Source organism: Beta vulgaris, chromosome 8, assembly GCF_026745355.1.
Source record: "Beta vulgaris subsp. vulgaris cultivar EL10 chromosome 8, EL10.2, whole genome shotgun sequence".
Lineage (NCBI taxonomy): Eukaryota > Viridiplantae > Streptophyta > Magnoliopsida > Caryophyllales > Amaranthaceae > Beta > Beta vulgaris.
This window is the reverse complement of record NC_079209.1, coordinates 7303870-7319481: the sequence shown is the minus strand read 5'-3', so window position 1 is coordinate 7319481 and position 15612 is coordinate 7303870. Positions and strand designations below refer to the sequence as shown.

Below are 15612 nucleotides of genomic sequence, written 5' to 3'. Positions count from 1 at the left end.
GGTTTAAGGCGCTGCACAATGATTTTTGTAACAATTTTGTAAATGGTATCACATAAGCTAACGGGTCTCAATTGTTTGATAGTGGTTGGATTATCGACTTTCGGAATAAGGCATATTAGGGCGTTACACACATTTTCCGGTACTTTCGCGTCTCTAAACCATTGGCTAATGTTTTGGTGTAAGTCATGGCCAGTGGTTTCCCAGGTGTTTTGGAAGAATAAAGGGTGGAAACCATCTGGGCCAGGGGCCTTTAGGGGTTTCATAGAAAACAATGCATGTTTGACTTCCAACACAGTAGGGGGATGACAGTATGATCCTAAGATGTCAGGTATTGATTGGTCGGAAATCGGGTTTTTACAACAAATCTCCTCAGACGTGAACAAGGAAAGATAAAAATTTCGAATGTGTTCACTTAAATCAGCAAGATTTGTGATCTCTTCACCTACGCTATTTTGGAGGGAAACAATTTTACTCCTATGTCTCCTTATTTGGACAGTTCTATGAAAAAAGGCAGTGTTTCTATCACCTTTGGTACACCACTCTAGCCTAGTCTTTGTCTTCCAAAAAAGGTCTTCTTGTTCGAGAATTGACAACAGCTCCTGTTGGAGCTCTTCTTGGAGCTCTAGGTGGTATAAAGAATTTGGGTTAGACTGTATATAATTCTCAATCCCGGTGAGTCTGTTAAGGGCTCTCTTCTTTCTTTTGTAAAGGTTGCCGAAATTATTTTTATTCCATAAGGTGAGGTCAAGTCTAGTTTGGTGAAGTTTAGAATCAAGGTAGGGGCTTGCGGTCCAAGCTTGTTGAACAATATCGGGGAAAGAGGGATCTAAAGTCCACATTGGTTCGAACCTAAATGGTTTGGGTCCGTCGCGGGAAGGCCGGGAATCCAGGTGCAGCATTAAAGGACAATGGTCTGAGGTTATTTTTGGTAGATGATGGATTGAAGAATTTGGGAATTTTGAGAACCAAAGGTCATTTGCGCATCCTCTATCTAGCCTCTCGTGAATGGGCGTATGTTTTCTTTTATTCGACCATGTGAATCTCGGGCCGGATAAGCCTAGATCAATCAAATGACAATCATTGAGCGTTTTATTAAAAAGGTTTGTGCGAGATTTCGAAATAGGGTTTCCACCCCATTTTTCAGCTTGACATGTTACTTCATTGAAATCGCCAAAAACAATCCAAGGTAAATCAATCGATACAGCCATATCATTTAAACTTGACCATAATAAAGTGCGAGTATGGAAACGTGGGCTAGCATAAACAGCAGTTAATATAAAAGGGGGGGTATTGTCACTTACCTCCACCAGTGCAGTTATGCTTCGCAAGTTCTCACGTAAAATCGTGAGATGGACTCGAGTTGAATTCCAAAGAATCAGAATTCCACCCGCGAAGCCTATTGGATCAACCAGGTGCCAATTATCAAAGGATAAGGCTTGGAAGATTTTTGTGGTTGTCCTACGACTAGCATGGGTCTCCGCAAGAACTACAATATCGGGATTATGGTCATTGACAATATGGCGGAAATTCAGATTGAAGGAATTTCGCGCGATTCCTCTCGCATTCCAGTAAATTGTCGACATATTATAAGGAATGCTTGGTTTGGCCATCAAGGCCTTGACTTGCTGCGACTTTCTCTCGACCCTGGGATTTACTTCTTCGCGAGTGACCGGATCTATCCATACCCCTCGCTGAGGATATGCTCTCATCGTGGTCATGTTTGGGTTTCTTCTTTCGTTTCCCCCTTCCCAACTGATCTGAAGAGTCATTTGTTGTAGCATGGGTAGGATACAAAGCTCTATCATGGCATTCGCATGGCTCTTGAATGTCCACTCCATTGATGCGAACTTCAAGCGGTAAGTCTCCCTTATGTAAGGGAGTATTATGGATGGGTCCAACCATGGTCCCAACTTGTGAAGGAGGTAACGTTCCTCGTCTTCGTTGGTAACCTCCTTCATTAGAAGCCACATGATGAAGGTTTTTAGTGGTGGGGGGAGGTGAAGAATGTCTTGAATTTGAGGGAGGTGGGCTGGAACTATGGTACCCTCTTCTGTATACATTAGGAGATTTAGGAGGAAGGGAGGGATCATTCTCGGATTGAGTATGAAATTTTTTGTTTCCTGGAGAGAGATTTCCACTAAATTTTCTCCCTTTTTCCAAAGATAATAGTTGTGGACTTGATTTACTTCTGGTTTTAATGGGAGTGGGGCCTTATTGTAGACACAAGGGAACCTCCATTCTTTGAGGATTAATCTGGGAGGGGAGTTTGGTAGTGAATCTGGGGAGGATGGAGGTGGTGGTGTCGCAAATCTGAGGGGGCTGCTGGTCATTTTGTTTAATTTTCAGACATGCTGCTGCAATTATCAATATATACAAAGGGTTAGCTTTGGTATTACCTCTTGTATTTGTCTATCTTGCATACACTTTTTTGGACAACTTTTGCTTCCTATACAGTTGTGAGTTACTCCATCCTCGAAAATTATAATTTTACGCTTAGAGAACAATAAATTTTAAAATTAGTCATTGTTGGAACATTCGGTCATAAATTTAAGTGAATTTGTGTTGTAAATAGATATCATATGTTTTCCCTCAAAAAACTAAAAATAAAATATCGTATCTCGTTGGTTTCCTAACATAACAAGGAGTATCTTTACTTTGTAACTGTAAATATTGATGAATGGTCCTCACTCTAATCCAATGAATTCAACCAAATCTAACAGTTAACATGAGATGGTACATAAAATATTACCTTCCAATACGATAATTAACATATCTCATAAAAAAAAAGATAATTATTATAAGTCATAATTAGCTGAAATCAGTAAGTTTGTAAAAGATATAGTTGACTTAACATAGTCAAGCTTGAACATGCGTAAAATTTGGGACAATATTGTAATTAGATATTATCATAGTATAATAAGAGACCTAATCTAGTTAGAATAAGGAAAAGCATATCCGAAACCAATTAGATAATGTATCTTCAGGCAACTTCTTCCTCTTCAGGTATATATATATGATCATTTACACACTCCCTCAAACAAAATATACATATCATTCACATACAGACATTTATTTCTTGTGTGTGATTCGTCAAATTTGTTAAAGAACCACTCGATCAGTTTTGTTTTGTTTTTCCTGAATCAACAATGGAGAAGTACATGCTAATTAAGAAAGTTGGTGAGGGAACCTTTGGAAGTGTTTGCAGTGCCATAAATAAACAGACGGGAGAAGTTGTTGCTGTAAAGCAGATGAAGAACAAAAAATATCATTCTTGGGAAGAGTGCATTAATTTGAGTGAAGTGAAGTCACTGATAAAGATGAGTGGGCATCCTAATATTGTGAAGCTAAGAGAGGTTATTAGAGAACGTGATATCCTGTATTTGGTGTTCGAATATATGGAGTGTAATTTGCATCAACTTATCCAAAAAAGAGGAAGAAGGGTGTTTTCAGAGGATGAAGTCAGAAATTGCTGCTTTCAAGTATTTCAAGCTCTTGCCTACATGCACCAGAGTGGGTATTTTCATCGCGATCTTAAACCAGCAAATCTTCTAGTCTCAAACAATGTTATCAAACTAGCCGATTTCGGATCTGCAAGAAAAATTAATTCAGGGCAACCTTTTACACAAAATATCACTACACCCTGGTATAGGGCTCCTGAAGTTATGCTAAAGTCTCCTACTTATACTTCTGCTATCGATATGTGGGTGTTGTAACCTAAGGGAACACTCAAGAAGGGGGGGGTTGAATTGAGTGGTGAAATCTAATCGATTTTCGCAAAAATCCTTTCACAGCTCAGTGCCAGGCTCTGAGCTGAACACTCGAAAATTGCTAATTTGTGTTTTTGCGAATAATAAACTTAAAAGATATTAGATTTGACACGAGATATAACGTGGTTCAATCTCACCTCTGAGATCTACGTCCACAAGAAACAAAAACTCTTTTATTTCTTTGAATCATATAATATCAAACTCTTGATACAATACGATTCCCCTCACTACTAACCCTAGTAATGACTCCCCAACACTTAACTCTAAGTGTTGGCACTCTTAATAATGTAAAAGTTACAAGAAAGAACAATCCTCAAAGATGTGCTTCTTAGTCAAGCAAATAGAGGACAATTACAATTGTGAAATAGTAACTTAAACCTAATCAGCTCAGTGCTACGCTCAGTGCCAAGGAATAGTTTTCAGCCTTTTTACTTAGACTCGATTTTGCTCTCTGAAAACTTGAGATTTAAAAGTGAATTCTGATTCCCTTTTATAGGCTTGATTAGGACGAAAATCACTTAAAAATATCTTTATCTTTTAATCCTTGATTTAAGGGATAAAACTTTATCTTTTTCTATCTTTATCTTTTAAACTTAAAAAGATAAGTTTTCCACATTAGATTTTCTTTTCAACTCAAATTCTGTTTTCTTTTATCAAAAAGATATTTTCCAAAATAAAATCTGATTTTATATTTTCTCAAAACACGTTTTATTCAAATTCAGTTTTAAAACCTTTTTTCAAAACACGTTTTACTAAAACACGTTTTTTCCGAAAATTTCTTTTTCTAAAATTCTTTAAAACTCGTTTTTATCAAAATCTGATTTTTGTTAAAATATTTTCAAAAACTCGTTTTTATCAAAATCTTATTTTATTAAAATCTTTTCAAAAACTCTTTTTATTAAAATCTTTTAGAAACTCGGTTTTACAAAATCTTTTTCTAAAAACTCATTTTCCTTAATCCCTTTTTATTTCTGATTTCGAAAATCTATTTCCCTTATTTTGAAAACTAATTTCCTTTTATATAGACATATAACATTAACTAATTATTTATTTCCTTAACTCTAAGAAAATAATAATTATACTAATATCATATAATCTATATTTCGACACATAGCATATCACCAAGTTTGAGCATATTACATTTTAATCTAAAGTTACTATTCTAAGAAATTATAAACTAAAACTTCATTCTTGATTCTTCTTTTCTTCAAAGTCTTCGTTTATCAATTTCTTTCTTCATGCATCTGTTGCAACTGTTACATACTTTCATGCTACAACATATTATATTAATTTTCATCATCAAAACATAACATGTGCATTAAACATAACATGTACATGCACAACAAATTCCCCCTTTTTGATGATGACAAACCATAAATATAATATTGTTAAATAAACATTTGTTCCCCCTCAAAGTATGCATATTGACTTTTGTTCCCCCTCAAACAATGCATGGATTATTCACCCTTTATAGAATCTATCCGTACATCAGATTAATAGCATTCAATTATTCACTTTTGTCCCACATGCTCATTTATATTCAATTCACATTAGCTCAACCTAGGATATCATCAAGACACAAAGTCAATATTATATACCTTCTTTTCCCCCTTTTGTCATTCTCAAAAAGTACATAAAGACAAAAAAATCATTCAACAATCAGAAGAGTTTAAAATAATCCAATAGCTCAACTAATTAAGCTAGTGATGCTGGTGCTACAACCAACACCAATTCACAATCTCCAAAATAATCCAAAAAAAATCATCCAAAAAGCATCAAAACAGTTTAACAAAAGCGACATGTTTTTCCAAAAACTACAAGGCATAGACAAAAGTACATAGTAGGACTAGGATAAAAGGAAAAGTGTTTATGGTTTAGACATAGGTTGGCGATGTCGTTGTGCATCTGTTTCTTCATGTCACACACTTCTTCCACCATCTTTAAGCATCCCACACACACCTCCCTTGGCGTGAACCCCTAACAGTCCTTTTTTTAGTAACTCATCACCCATAACACATAAATCCATACGACTCAGTATATTATCACTCATTACATAATCATCAACAACATGAAATATCTTGGTGAGCCACAGTCCATACAGATAATAAAGAGGGGTGATGGACAAGTTTTTCATATGGTGAAATATAAGATGTGGAAGGCTAATCGGTATCTCGTTAGTTAACAACCATATAAGTACCTGATCCATTATTAGGCACTCTCCTCTATTTTCAATCCTGGGAAGAATAGATTTAGTAATCAAGTTTCGAAGGATTTTGTGTTTGGCTGAGATTCTAAAAGAAACTTAACGACAGAATTACCTAACCACTGTGTGGGAAAGATCCGACCATATAGAACCTTGGAGAACTTTCATATTCCGAAACTCCTGGTTGTTTAGAGGAGATAAGCTGACCGGAACTCACCCCTTTCCGTTTGCGAGAGTGAGAGGCGTCAGGAGGTGTAGCAGCGGAAGTGGTCGGAGTTAATGGGGGATGGGTTTACTTGTTTGGTTTAAGTTGGTGGTGAGATTGTGTTTGGGCTTTGAGTTCACTATGCACCTCTAACAACCTTGCATACATTTTTAAAAAAACAATTTTGAAAACCAATTTTTGAAATTAATTTAGTTTTATCAAAGCAACATCAATGTATATTTTTATAAACATGACACTTTTGTTGGAGTTTTTCATGGAATTTTCTTAAAGCAACTTAGGTGTCAATTATCAGGACAACATCAATAGCCTTTTCAGGAGTCTTGGATTAAATCAAAAATCTGACTTAGTGTAGATATAATCTTTCGAACTCTTGAGCATGTAAAGGGGTCAAATAAGCACATAAATCAGCTAAGTACCAGAAATCAATCCCAAAGCTAATCTAAGTTTTTCAAATCTTTCACGAGCAAGTGGTTTAGTGAAAATATCAGCTATTTGGTCTTTAGTACAAATAAATTCAAGGGCTACCTTTTTCTACAAGATTACTTGTTTATATTAGGAACCCATATTTGCTTGGGTCCTTTTTTCTTACGTTGAGCATCTAGTATGTCTTTCCTAACCCAGATTTGAGTAACATGTTTGACATTCTTTGCAATTCGATTTTTCTTTTTGTTGCAGTCGTCAATTAGATGACCATTATTTCCACAAAATTGCAAATTAGATATTCAGGAAGTCCCACGTATTTTCTCTTTCGAAAGTCTCTTTCGAAGGTTCTGGCACTGAGCCTGGCACTGAGTCGCTGGTCAGAATATCCTAATCCTGTTTTGTTCATGTTGTTTGTTGTGCAAGTTAAGTAATTTAGAGCATTCATCCCATTAGTCCATTTTTCGTGCATCTTACGAGCAATAGAAAGTTGTGATTCCAAAAATTCAACTGAGGTATTTAAATCACTACTTCTTTTTTGGGAAGTCTCTAAGTCTCTTTTAACTTTATCCAACTCTTCTCTCATCTTTGCATCACTAGGCAGCATTAGTGGAACAATCTAGATTGTTGTCTTGAGTTTCTTAAGATCATTCAACTCGTGATTTAATTTTTCAATTTGTTCCTCAAGACTAGATTTTTCAGCTTCGAACTCAGTGCCGGCACTGAGCTATTTACGAGATTATCAACTAGAGTCTTTTCGTGTTTAGTGTGTTTATCTCTAGTCTTTCTCGTCAATCCTTTTCATCAGAGTTTTGTTTTCTTTCAATAAATCCTTATATTCTGTTTCTAATCCAATTTTTAGCCTGGTCAAATTTTTTATTTCCTTTTTCATGTATCAAAATTATCATTCATTTTTGACAATCATCAATTACGTTTTCAAGCAATGTTACAAGCTACTTTTTGGAAAGAAGATGAATTGAAGGTTTTAAAGAAGTTAGACTTACCTCACTGTCTTCTTCCTCTTCAAGAGGGTTCGAACTTTTAGCCATCAAGCATAGATGCGAGTCGTCATGGCTCAGTGCCGTCTTCAGAGTTGTCTGTACAGCATTCAGACATAATTTTGCTTCGTGGCTCTGAGCATGGCACTGATCCTCGTCAGAATCCGAGTCTCCCCAGACTGCCGCATCATAGCTTTCTTGTACTCTTTCTTCGACTGCTCTCGTTTTTCCTTAGGCTTTTCTTCAATCCACAAAGGACATTCTTTAATCCTGTGATCAACTCACCACACTTGAAACAACCAGAGTTAGTAGCACTTTTCTTAGGGTTAGAAGTAGTGCCTTTACCTTTGAAGTTTCCACTTCTCCTGAAGTTGTTGCTCCTGTTCTCTTTTAAGAAATTTTGAAACTTTCTAGTTAGAGACGCTACTTCTTCATCACTTTCACTATCATCCGTTTCTACTTCAGTTTTTAAGGCCAACCCTTTATTCTTTGGTTCATTTGATTTAGGATCTAAAACAAGTTCATGGGTCATTAAAGAACCAATTAGTTGTTCTAGTGAGAGTTTTGTTAGATCTTTAGCCTCTTGAATAGCAGTGATTTTGGGAAGCCATTTATTAGTCAAACTTCTTAACACTTTTCTAACTAAATCTTCAGAAGAATAGATTTTTCCTAAGGATCTTAGTTCATTAGTTATTAGTGTGAATCTGGTAAACATATCTTTAATAGATTCGTCCTTATTCATTGTGAACAATTCATATTCATGGACTAGTAAATCTATCCTAGACTGTTTTACCTCGTTTGTACCTTCATGTGCCAATTCCAGTGTGTCCCAGATTTCCTTAGCGTAGTACATGCGAGATTCTTGAATATTCATCAGGTCCAATTCCAGATTGGAGAATACTCATAGCTTTGTAATTCTTTTCGGCTTTCCATAGTCAACAGAATTGTATATCTTCCTCCTTGTCGATCAGTTTCCTTCAGCATCTTTGCTTGAATAGGAAGAGGCCAGTTTTATGATTCTCCAGCATTAAAGTCAGAACCTTGAATGTAATCCTCATCCTAGTCTTCCACCATCCATAATCTTTCCCGTTGAAAATGGACACTTGGAATACTTGTCACGAATAGTCGTCTTGTGTGTTCATGGTTTCTATTCTCTAGATGTGAGTCTTACGAGAATAGCCTGCTCTGATACCACTTGTTGTAACCTAAGGGAACACTCAAGAAGGGGGGGTTGAATTGAGTGGTGAAATCTAATCGATTTTCGCAAAAATCCTTTCACAGCTCAGTGCCAGGCTCTGAGCTGAACACTCGAAAATTGCTAATTTGTTTTGCGAATAATAAACTTAAAAGATATTAGATTTGACACAGATATAACGTGGTTCAATCTCACCTCTGAGATCTACGTCCACAAGAAACAAAAACTCTTTTATTTCTTTGAATCCTATAATATCAAACTCTTGATACAATACGATTCCCCTCACTACTAACCCTAGTAATGACTCCCCCAACACTTAACTCTAAGTGTTGCACTCTTAATAATGTAAAAGTTACAAGAAAGAACAGATCCTCAAAGATGTGCTTCTTAGTCAAGCAAATAGAGGACAATTACAATTGTGAAATAGTAACTTAAACCTAATCAGCTCAGTGCTAGCTCAGTGCCAAGGAAATAGTTTTCAGCCTTTTTACTTAGACTCGATTTTGCTCTCTGAAAACTTGAGATTTAAAAGTGAATTCTGATTCCCTTTTATAGGCTTGATTAGGACGAAAATCACTTAAAAATATCTTTATCTTTTAATCCTTGATTTAAGGGATAAAACTTTATCTTTTTCTATCTTTATCTTTTAAACTTAAAAAGATAAGTTTTCCACATTAGATTTTCTTTTCAACTCAAATTCTGTTTTCTTTTATCAAAAAGATATTTTCCAAAATAAAATCTGATTTTATATTTCTCAAAACACGTTTTATTCAAATTCAATTTTAAAACCTTTTTTCAAAACACGTTTTACTAAAACACGTTTTTTCCGAAAATTTCTTTTTCTAAAATTCTTTAAAACTCTTTTTATCAAAATCTGATTTTGTTAAAATCTTTCAAAAACTCGTTTTTATCAAAATCTTATTTTTATTAAAATCTTTTCAAAAACTCATTTTTATTAAAATCTTTTAGAAACTCGGTTTTACAAAATCTTTTTCTAAAAACTCATTTTCCTTAATCCCTTTTTATTTCTGATTTCGAAAATCTATTTCCCTTATTTTGAAAACTAATTTCCTTTTTATATAGACATATAACATTAACATAATTATTTATTTCCTTAACTCTAAGAAAATAATAATTATACTAATATCATATAATCTATATTTCGACACATAGCATATCACCAAGTTTGAGCATATTACATTTTAATCTAAAGTTACTATTCTAAGAAATTATAAACTAAAACTTCATTCTTGATTCTTCTTTTCTTCAAAGTCTTCGTTTATCAATTTCTTTCTTCATGCATCTGTTGCAACTGTTACATACTTTCATGCTACAACATATTATATTAATTTTCATCATCAAAACATAACATGTGCATTAAACATAACATGTACATGCACAACAGTGGGCAATGGGTGCAATAATGGCTGAACTGTTTACTCTTCGTCCTCTGTTTCCTGGACTAAATGGAGCAGACCAGATGTATAAGATATGCAGCGTGATTGGAACGCCGACAGATAACTCATGGCCCCATGGTTTAAGGCTTGCTAGGGGTATGAACTACCAGTTTCCATACCTTCCTGGCGTGCATATGTCAATTGTCATGCCCTCAGTAAGTGATGATGCAACTAGCCTTATTAGGTCACTTTGTTCTTGGGACCCTTTCAAGAGGCCAACAGCAGCACAAGTCCTTCAGCATCCATTCTTTCATAAATGTTACTATGTCATCCCACCATCTCCACGGACTACACCTGCTGCCTACTGTCAACAGAACACCAACACCAAGAAGAACACCGCTGTCATTGGGATCCAGGCCGGGATATGCTGATCACAAACTGAAGAAAAAAGAAACTATTTTAGGGCTGGGGAAAGAGAAAAGGAGCTTCGATTAGGAGCAAGACCAAGTTAATTAGGATGTTTGTAAACACTTTTTTTTTTCTTTTTCTTTAAAAGTTGCTTAAAAGCTGCTCATATTTGCTCATATTAATTAGAGATTGCATTATTGTAACACTTAAATTCATCAATAGATCACACATTTTTTATGACAAGGCCTGCAACTTTATCCTGCTTTCCTACTTTCAGCCCTTTCTTCTGAAATTAACTCTGTGATCTGCCTTAAGCTTGACAAACAATAACTGAAAGTGGGCAAGAATGCTCTATAAAGATAGTGGTTCAATCTATGATGCTCAGATAATAGTTAGCGGGATATTCTCTGAATTCTTATCAATCCAACATATTTTACTTGTTTTCCCTGATTTGATTGTCTCGTTGTTGCTCAAATGTTTCTTTTCAGTATAATTGCTGAAGTCTGACATTATATGTCAGGCAGTATTCCTTCTATATCATATATGAGTTTCTATTTGACACTATGCTTTGTGACCTTTAACAACAACTTGTGACCTTTAACAACAACTTTCTTTGCTTTTTTATTTACACCAGCAATAACATATGTTACCCAATTGCTTACCCATTTACTTCATCGTCAAATCTCATGGCCTAGAAGATAAACATTATCATGTTTGTAGTACTGTGTGGTTGCTTGAGCTCACCATTTGTACACTACTAGTACAGTAGTACTGCAGCGATTCTGTATCATGTCTGCTGTGATCATTTTTACAAATTCCATAAAGGTAAAATCATGCCTCACTTGTAATTTTGTAATGTGACAGTGTCTAGTTGTCTCTAATTGGATTAGATAAGAGGATAAATAGCTTCTTCTTTGTAGGTGGGCCTTGTATAATTGAAGTCAAATATTACAGTAAATACATTTATTAGGGATTCACTAGTTATTATATTGTAAGATAAGAGTGCTTAAATTGCAATAGGTTATACTTAAACTTAACCGTTGGGTGTTTTCCACTTTGATTCCTTGTATCTTAGCACCTTGAACTCAATGATCCTTGCTTATGTGGGTGTATATTGCTGCTATTAGTTTACTTATCTAATACTACTACTATTAATTTTAACTACTCGAGCAGTTTTCCAGCATCTAATTGATGATCAATGAGCATGATGTATGAGCTCCCTTACATCTCATGCAGTTTTCGAACATGTAATTGATGATGATCATGTTCAACACTATCACACAAAACATACACAAAACCATAATCATGATGGGATTGTTAAATGTTTTGGTTTTGTGTTGAGCATTTAAATTAGTATCATAATATTTCATTTTTAACTAATTTGAATTTGCAAGTGTCAGAAATGAAGAAATGGAATGCCAGGTTCAAGAAACTAGTTGTTCATTGGAAAGGCAAGGAAGAACTTTAGATGTTGAGTGATTTATTGGAGCATTTTATATGTAGAAACTGAGAAACATGAATTTTGTTTAGTATATTAGTAATTAGTTAACATATTTATAATTAGGAATAGGATCACGTGAAAACCACTCCTTATGTTGAAAACTAAAAACTAAAACATAAAATGAGCAAAAAGTTTCTTAAAATGCATGAGCAAAAAAGAAAAAATGATAAAAAAAAAGTAATTAAAATGAGCAAAAATATAAAATGAGCAAAATTTGTAAAATAAGAAAAAGTTTCTTAAAATGAGCAAAAAAGAAAAAATGATAAAAAAAAAGTAATTAAAATGAGCAAAAATATAAAATGAGCAAAAAACATAAAATGAACAAAAGTTTGTAAAATAAGCAAAAGTTTCTTAAAATGAGCGAAAACATAAAATGAGCAAAAAACATAAAATGAACAAAAGTTCATAAAATGAGTAAAAACTTCATAAAGTAAGCGAAAGTTTGCTTAAATGAGCAAAAGTTTCTTAAATGAGCAAAAATCTACAAAATGAGCAAAAAGGTCGGTTTTCAGTTTTTCAACTTAAAATTAGTTTTCAGACACCGTTTGGTAGGGGGTAAAATATTTTCGGTGTAAATTGATTTTCATGGAAAACAATTAATGAAAAAGACAATTTCAAAATTAGTCTTCCGTTGTTTGGTTCCATGTAAGAACAATGATGAAATGGAAGGGAAAGTAAAGTGGGTACTGAGAGGAGTGTACAAGAGTGATAAGGAAAACAGTTTTCCGTTCATTTTGAAGGAAAAATGATTTTCCATCGTTGGGAGTGTAATTTTACCCCAAGGAAAAATGATTTTACATTCTTTTGCCAACCAAACAATGCAAAACTAATAATAGAAGAAAGCAGTTTTCCGGGAAAACGTTTTACCCGCCTCAGTGAATCCTAGCTCTTTGTAATTATGTACTTTGTAAATTTGCAAATGGGCGTGAATATTATATGCATAATATATTTCTTTTGGGTATAAAGTTCCAAAACTTTTTTTTAAATGTGTAGTTATATATATTTATTTTGATCTACTACTACTACAAGACTACGAAGGTATTAGATTATCTACGGAGGCGTAAGCCGTTGTAATAGATGCTAAAATGAAATGACATTAGTAAAATAGGCATTGCAATAGCTATATGATTGTGTTCCAATGTATATGGAGCCGTTGCATTAGATGTAAAAATGGGATACAAAACTAGCAGTAGAGGCATTGAAATAGCTATCGAGAGGCGTTGCACTAGATTTAGAGGCGTAGCAATAGCTTGTATAGCTAATGTAACAAATATTGACACCTATTGCAACAGTATAGGCATTGCAATAGCTATTGAAAGGCGTTGCACTAGATGAAGAGGTGTTGCAATAGCTTGTATAGCGAATGCAACAACTATTGACACATATTGCAACGGCTTTCTCGTACCCATTGCAATAGGCCTAAGAACCGTTGCAGTAGGTCTAATGCAACGGCAACAACAACAACAACGGTTGTTGGACTGTTGCAATAGCTCTATTGCAACTATTTTTGGCTCTATGGCTATGGTTTTTAAGTGTTGCAATAGCTCACTTATGTAGTAGTGAATTTAAAGACTTTAAAAAGTTACTATATGCTAAAACACTTTCAAAGGCTATTATACGTATCCTTTTACACAATTATTTACATTTAACAATTCATGTTTTTTACTTTTTGTATATTTTTAGATCGAGTTTGTTGGTTTTTTATGTATATTAGTTCGTAATTCATTTCGTTAGCATAAAAATAAAATAAAACATGTTTATTCGTAGTATTTAATTTTTTGAATATAGTCTATAATTCTACAAGATCTGTCAACAATTTTTTTGGAATGTCAAATACAAATTTTCAATTTTATTTAATGATGTTTGGTTTATTCTTAATTTATCTCGAATCGAGATCGAGCTCAAGACAAGTCGAGCTCGAGCATTGAGAGAAACGCATTAGTTCGAGTGGAGCTTCACTTATCGAGCTCGTCGAGCTCACCAGTCGAGCCGAGCCCTGTACAGTCCGGCTCGGCCCAACTCGTGCGATGAGCACCCCTAATCGTGACATGTGCTTAAACATATACAAAAATGTAGTGTCTACATGATATAGTGAGTGTCTGAATGGTATAATGAATTATTAATAAATGATGTAGTTTCTGCATGATATAGTATATTTTTTAATGATACAGTAAGTTTATTCATAATATAGTGGGTTTTTTAATGATATAGTGGATTGTTCAGAAAAATAAAGTTTTTGAATAATATAGTGAGCATCTGCATAGCATAGTAGTAGGTTTCTGAATGATATAGTGGATTGTTCAGAAATGATACGTGCACACTAATATTAACGTGAATAGGATCCACGTAAGTCATATTGAACCCTTGATACATCATACCCCTTCCCCTTATTTCGTCTTTTTAGCTAGCTGTGGGAATTCATGGCCTAATTCACAATTTTACCGCACCACATGAGCACCATCATCATCGTCATGAACGTCCATCATCATCATCCATCTTAGCCATCTGATTTTTTGCGTTATTGTTTCTTTGTGAATCCAATTTTTTTGTTGTTCAATTTTAGCCATGGATTTTGTTACAACAAATTACAGCACTGAGCACTTGATGTATTTAATGACTTTGTAGCACGGCTTTTTTTCTGGTGCCCCCTAGTGGTGTCAAAACAGGTTAGTAAACAGGTTCTGGGTATACCCACGGCGAACCAGGTCAGACCCGGACAGGTCAGGATTCTGATTGTCAGTGCCCCGGGTCATGACTGGTCAGGTTTTGTTCAACTGGGTCGAACACATTTGAATCATTGGATTCCCGGGTGCCGGACAGGTCTGAACGTTTCATTTACAAGTCGATCCATTCCCGGGTATAATCGCCCTTTGACATTTTTTTAGCCGGGTTTGCGAAGGTCGTATTTAGGTTCCATGTGCGGTTGAGTTAAGTGAAATGTACTCGGGTTGAATTAGTAATGAACTTAGTTCGATCATTGTGAAACATCGGGTCCATTCGCTATTGAACGCCAATTCAACTTCGGGTAAGTCCTGGTCGGGTCATCTTGATTTTGTTATGTATTTTGTAAACGAATCATATTAATAAAAGTATTAATAAGATCGATATATATATATATATATATATATATATATATATATATATATATATATATATATAGAAGTGAGTTCATATGAGAATGCATACTTATATGAGAAATGAGAATGAATATTACACGCTATAACTTTTATGAATAAGTGATGTAACTCTAATGAAAAAGTGATGTAACTCCAAAAATAAAATATTATTTGAAAAAAAAAACAAATTTTTTGTTTTAATTTGAAATTTTTTAGAGGTATATAACTCTAATGAATAAGTGTTGTAACTCTAAACCAATCGTGTGGTTGAGAATCATTCTCATTTCTCATGTAAAGAGCATTCTCATGTGATCTCTTCTCTCTCTCTCTCTCTCTCTCTCTCTCTCTCTCTATATATATATATATATATATATTATAATT

The 15612-nt window shown here is 34.5% G+C and overlaps 1 protein-coding gene across 1 annotated transcript; it reads left to right on the top strand.

Moving 5' to 3' along the window:
• Positions 1-3146: 3146 nt before the first annotated feature.
• LOC104900915 (cyclin-dependent kinase F-4-like) lies at positions 3147-10709 on the top strand. The gene is made up of 2 exons (XM_010688445.3): positions 3147-3704; positions 10215-10709. The coding sequence occupies exons 1-2, from the start codon at positions 3147-3149 to the stop codon at positions 10635-10637; spliced, it is 981 nt and encodes a 326-aa protein (XP_010686747.3). The 3' UTR covers positions 10638-10709.
• The last annotated feature ends 4903 nt before the right edge of the window (positions 10710-15612 follow it).

Excerpts from the sequence above, each read along its gene's own strand:
- LOC104900915 (XM_010688445.3), top strand. The coding sequence starts at position 3,147 with ATGGAGAAGTACATGCTAATTAAGAAAGTTGGTGAGGGAACCTTTGGA. Across the intron at positions 3,705-10,214 it reads CTTCTGCTATCGATATGTGG|TGGGCAATGGGTGCAATAAT; the intron begins GTGTTGTAACCT and ends CATGCACAACAG.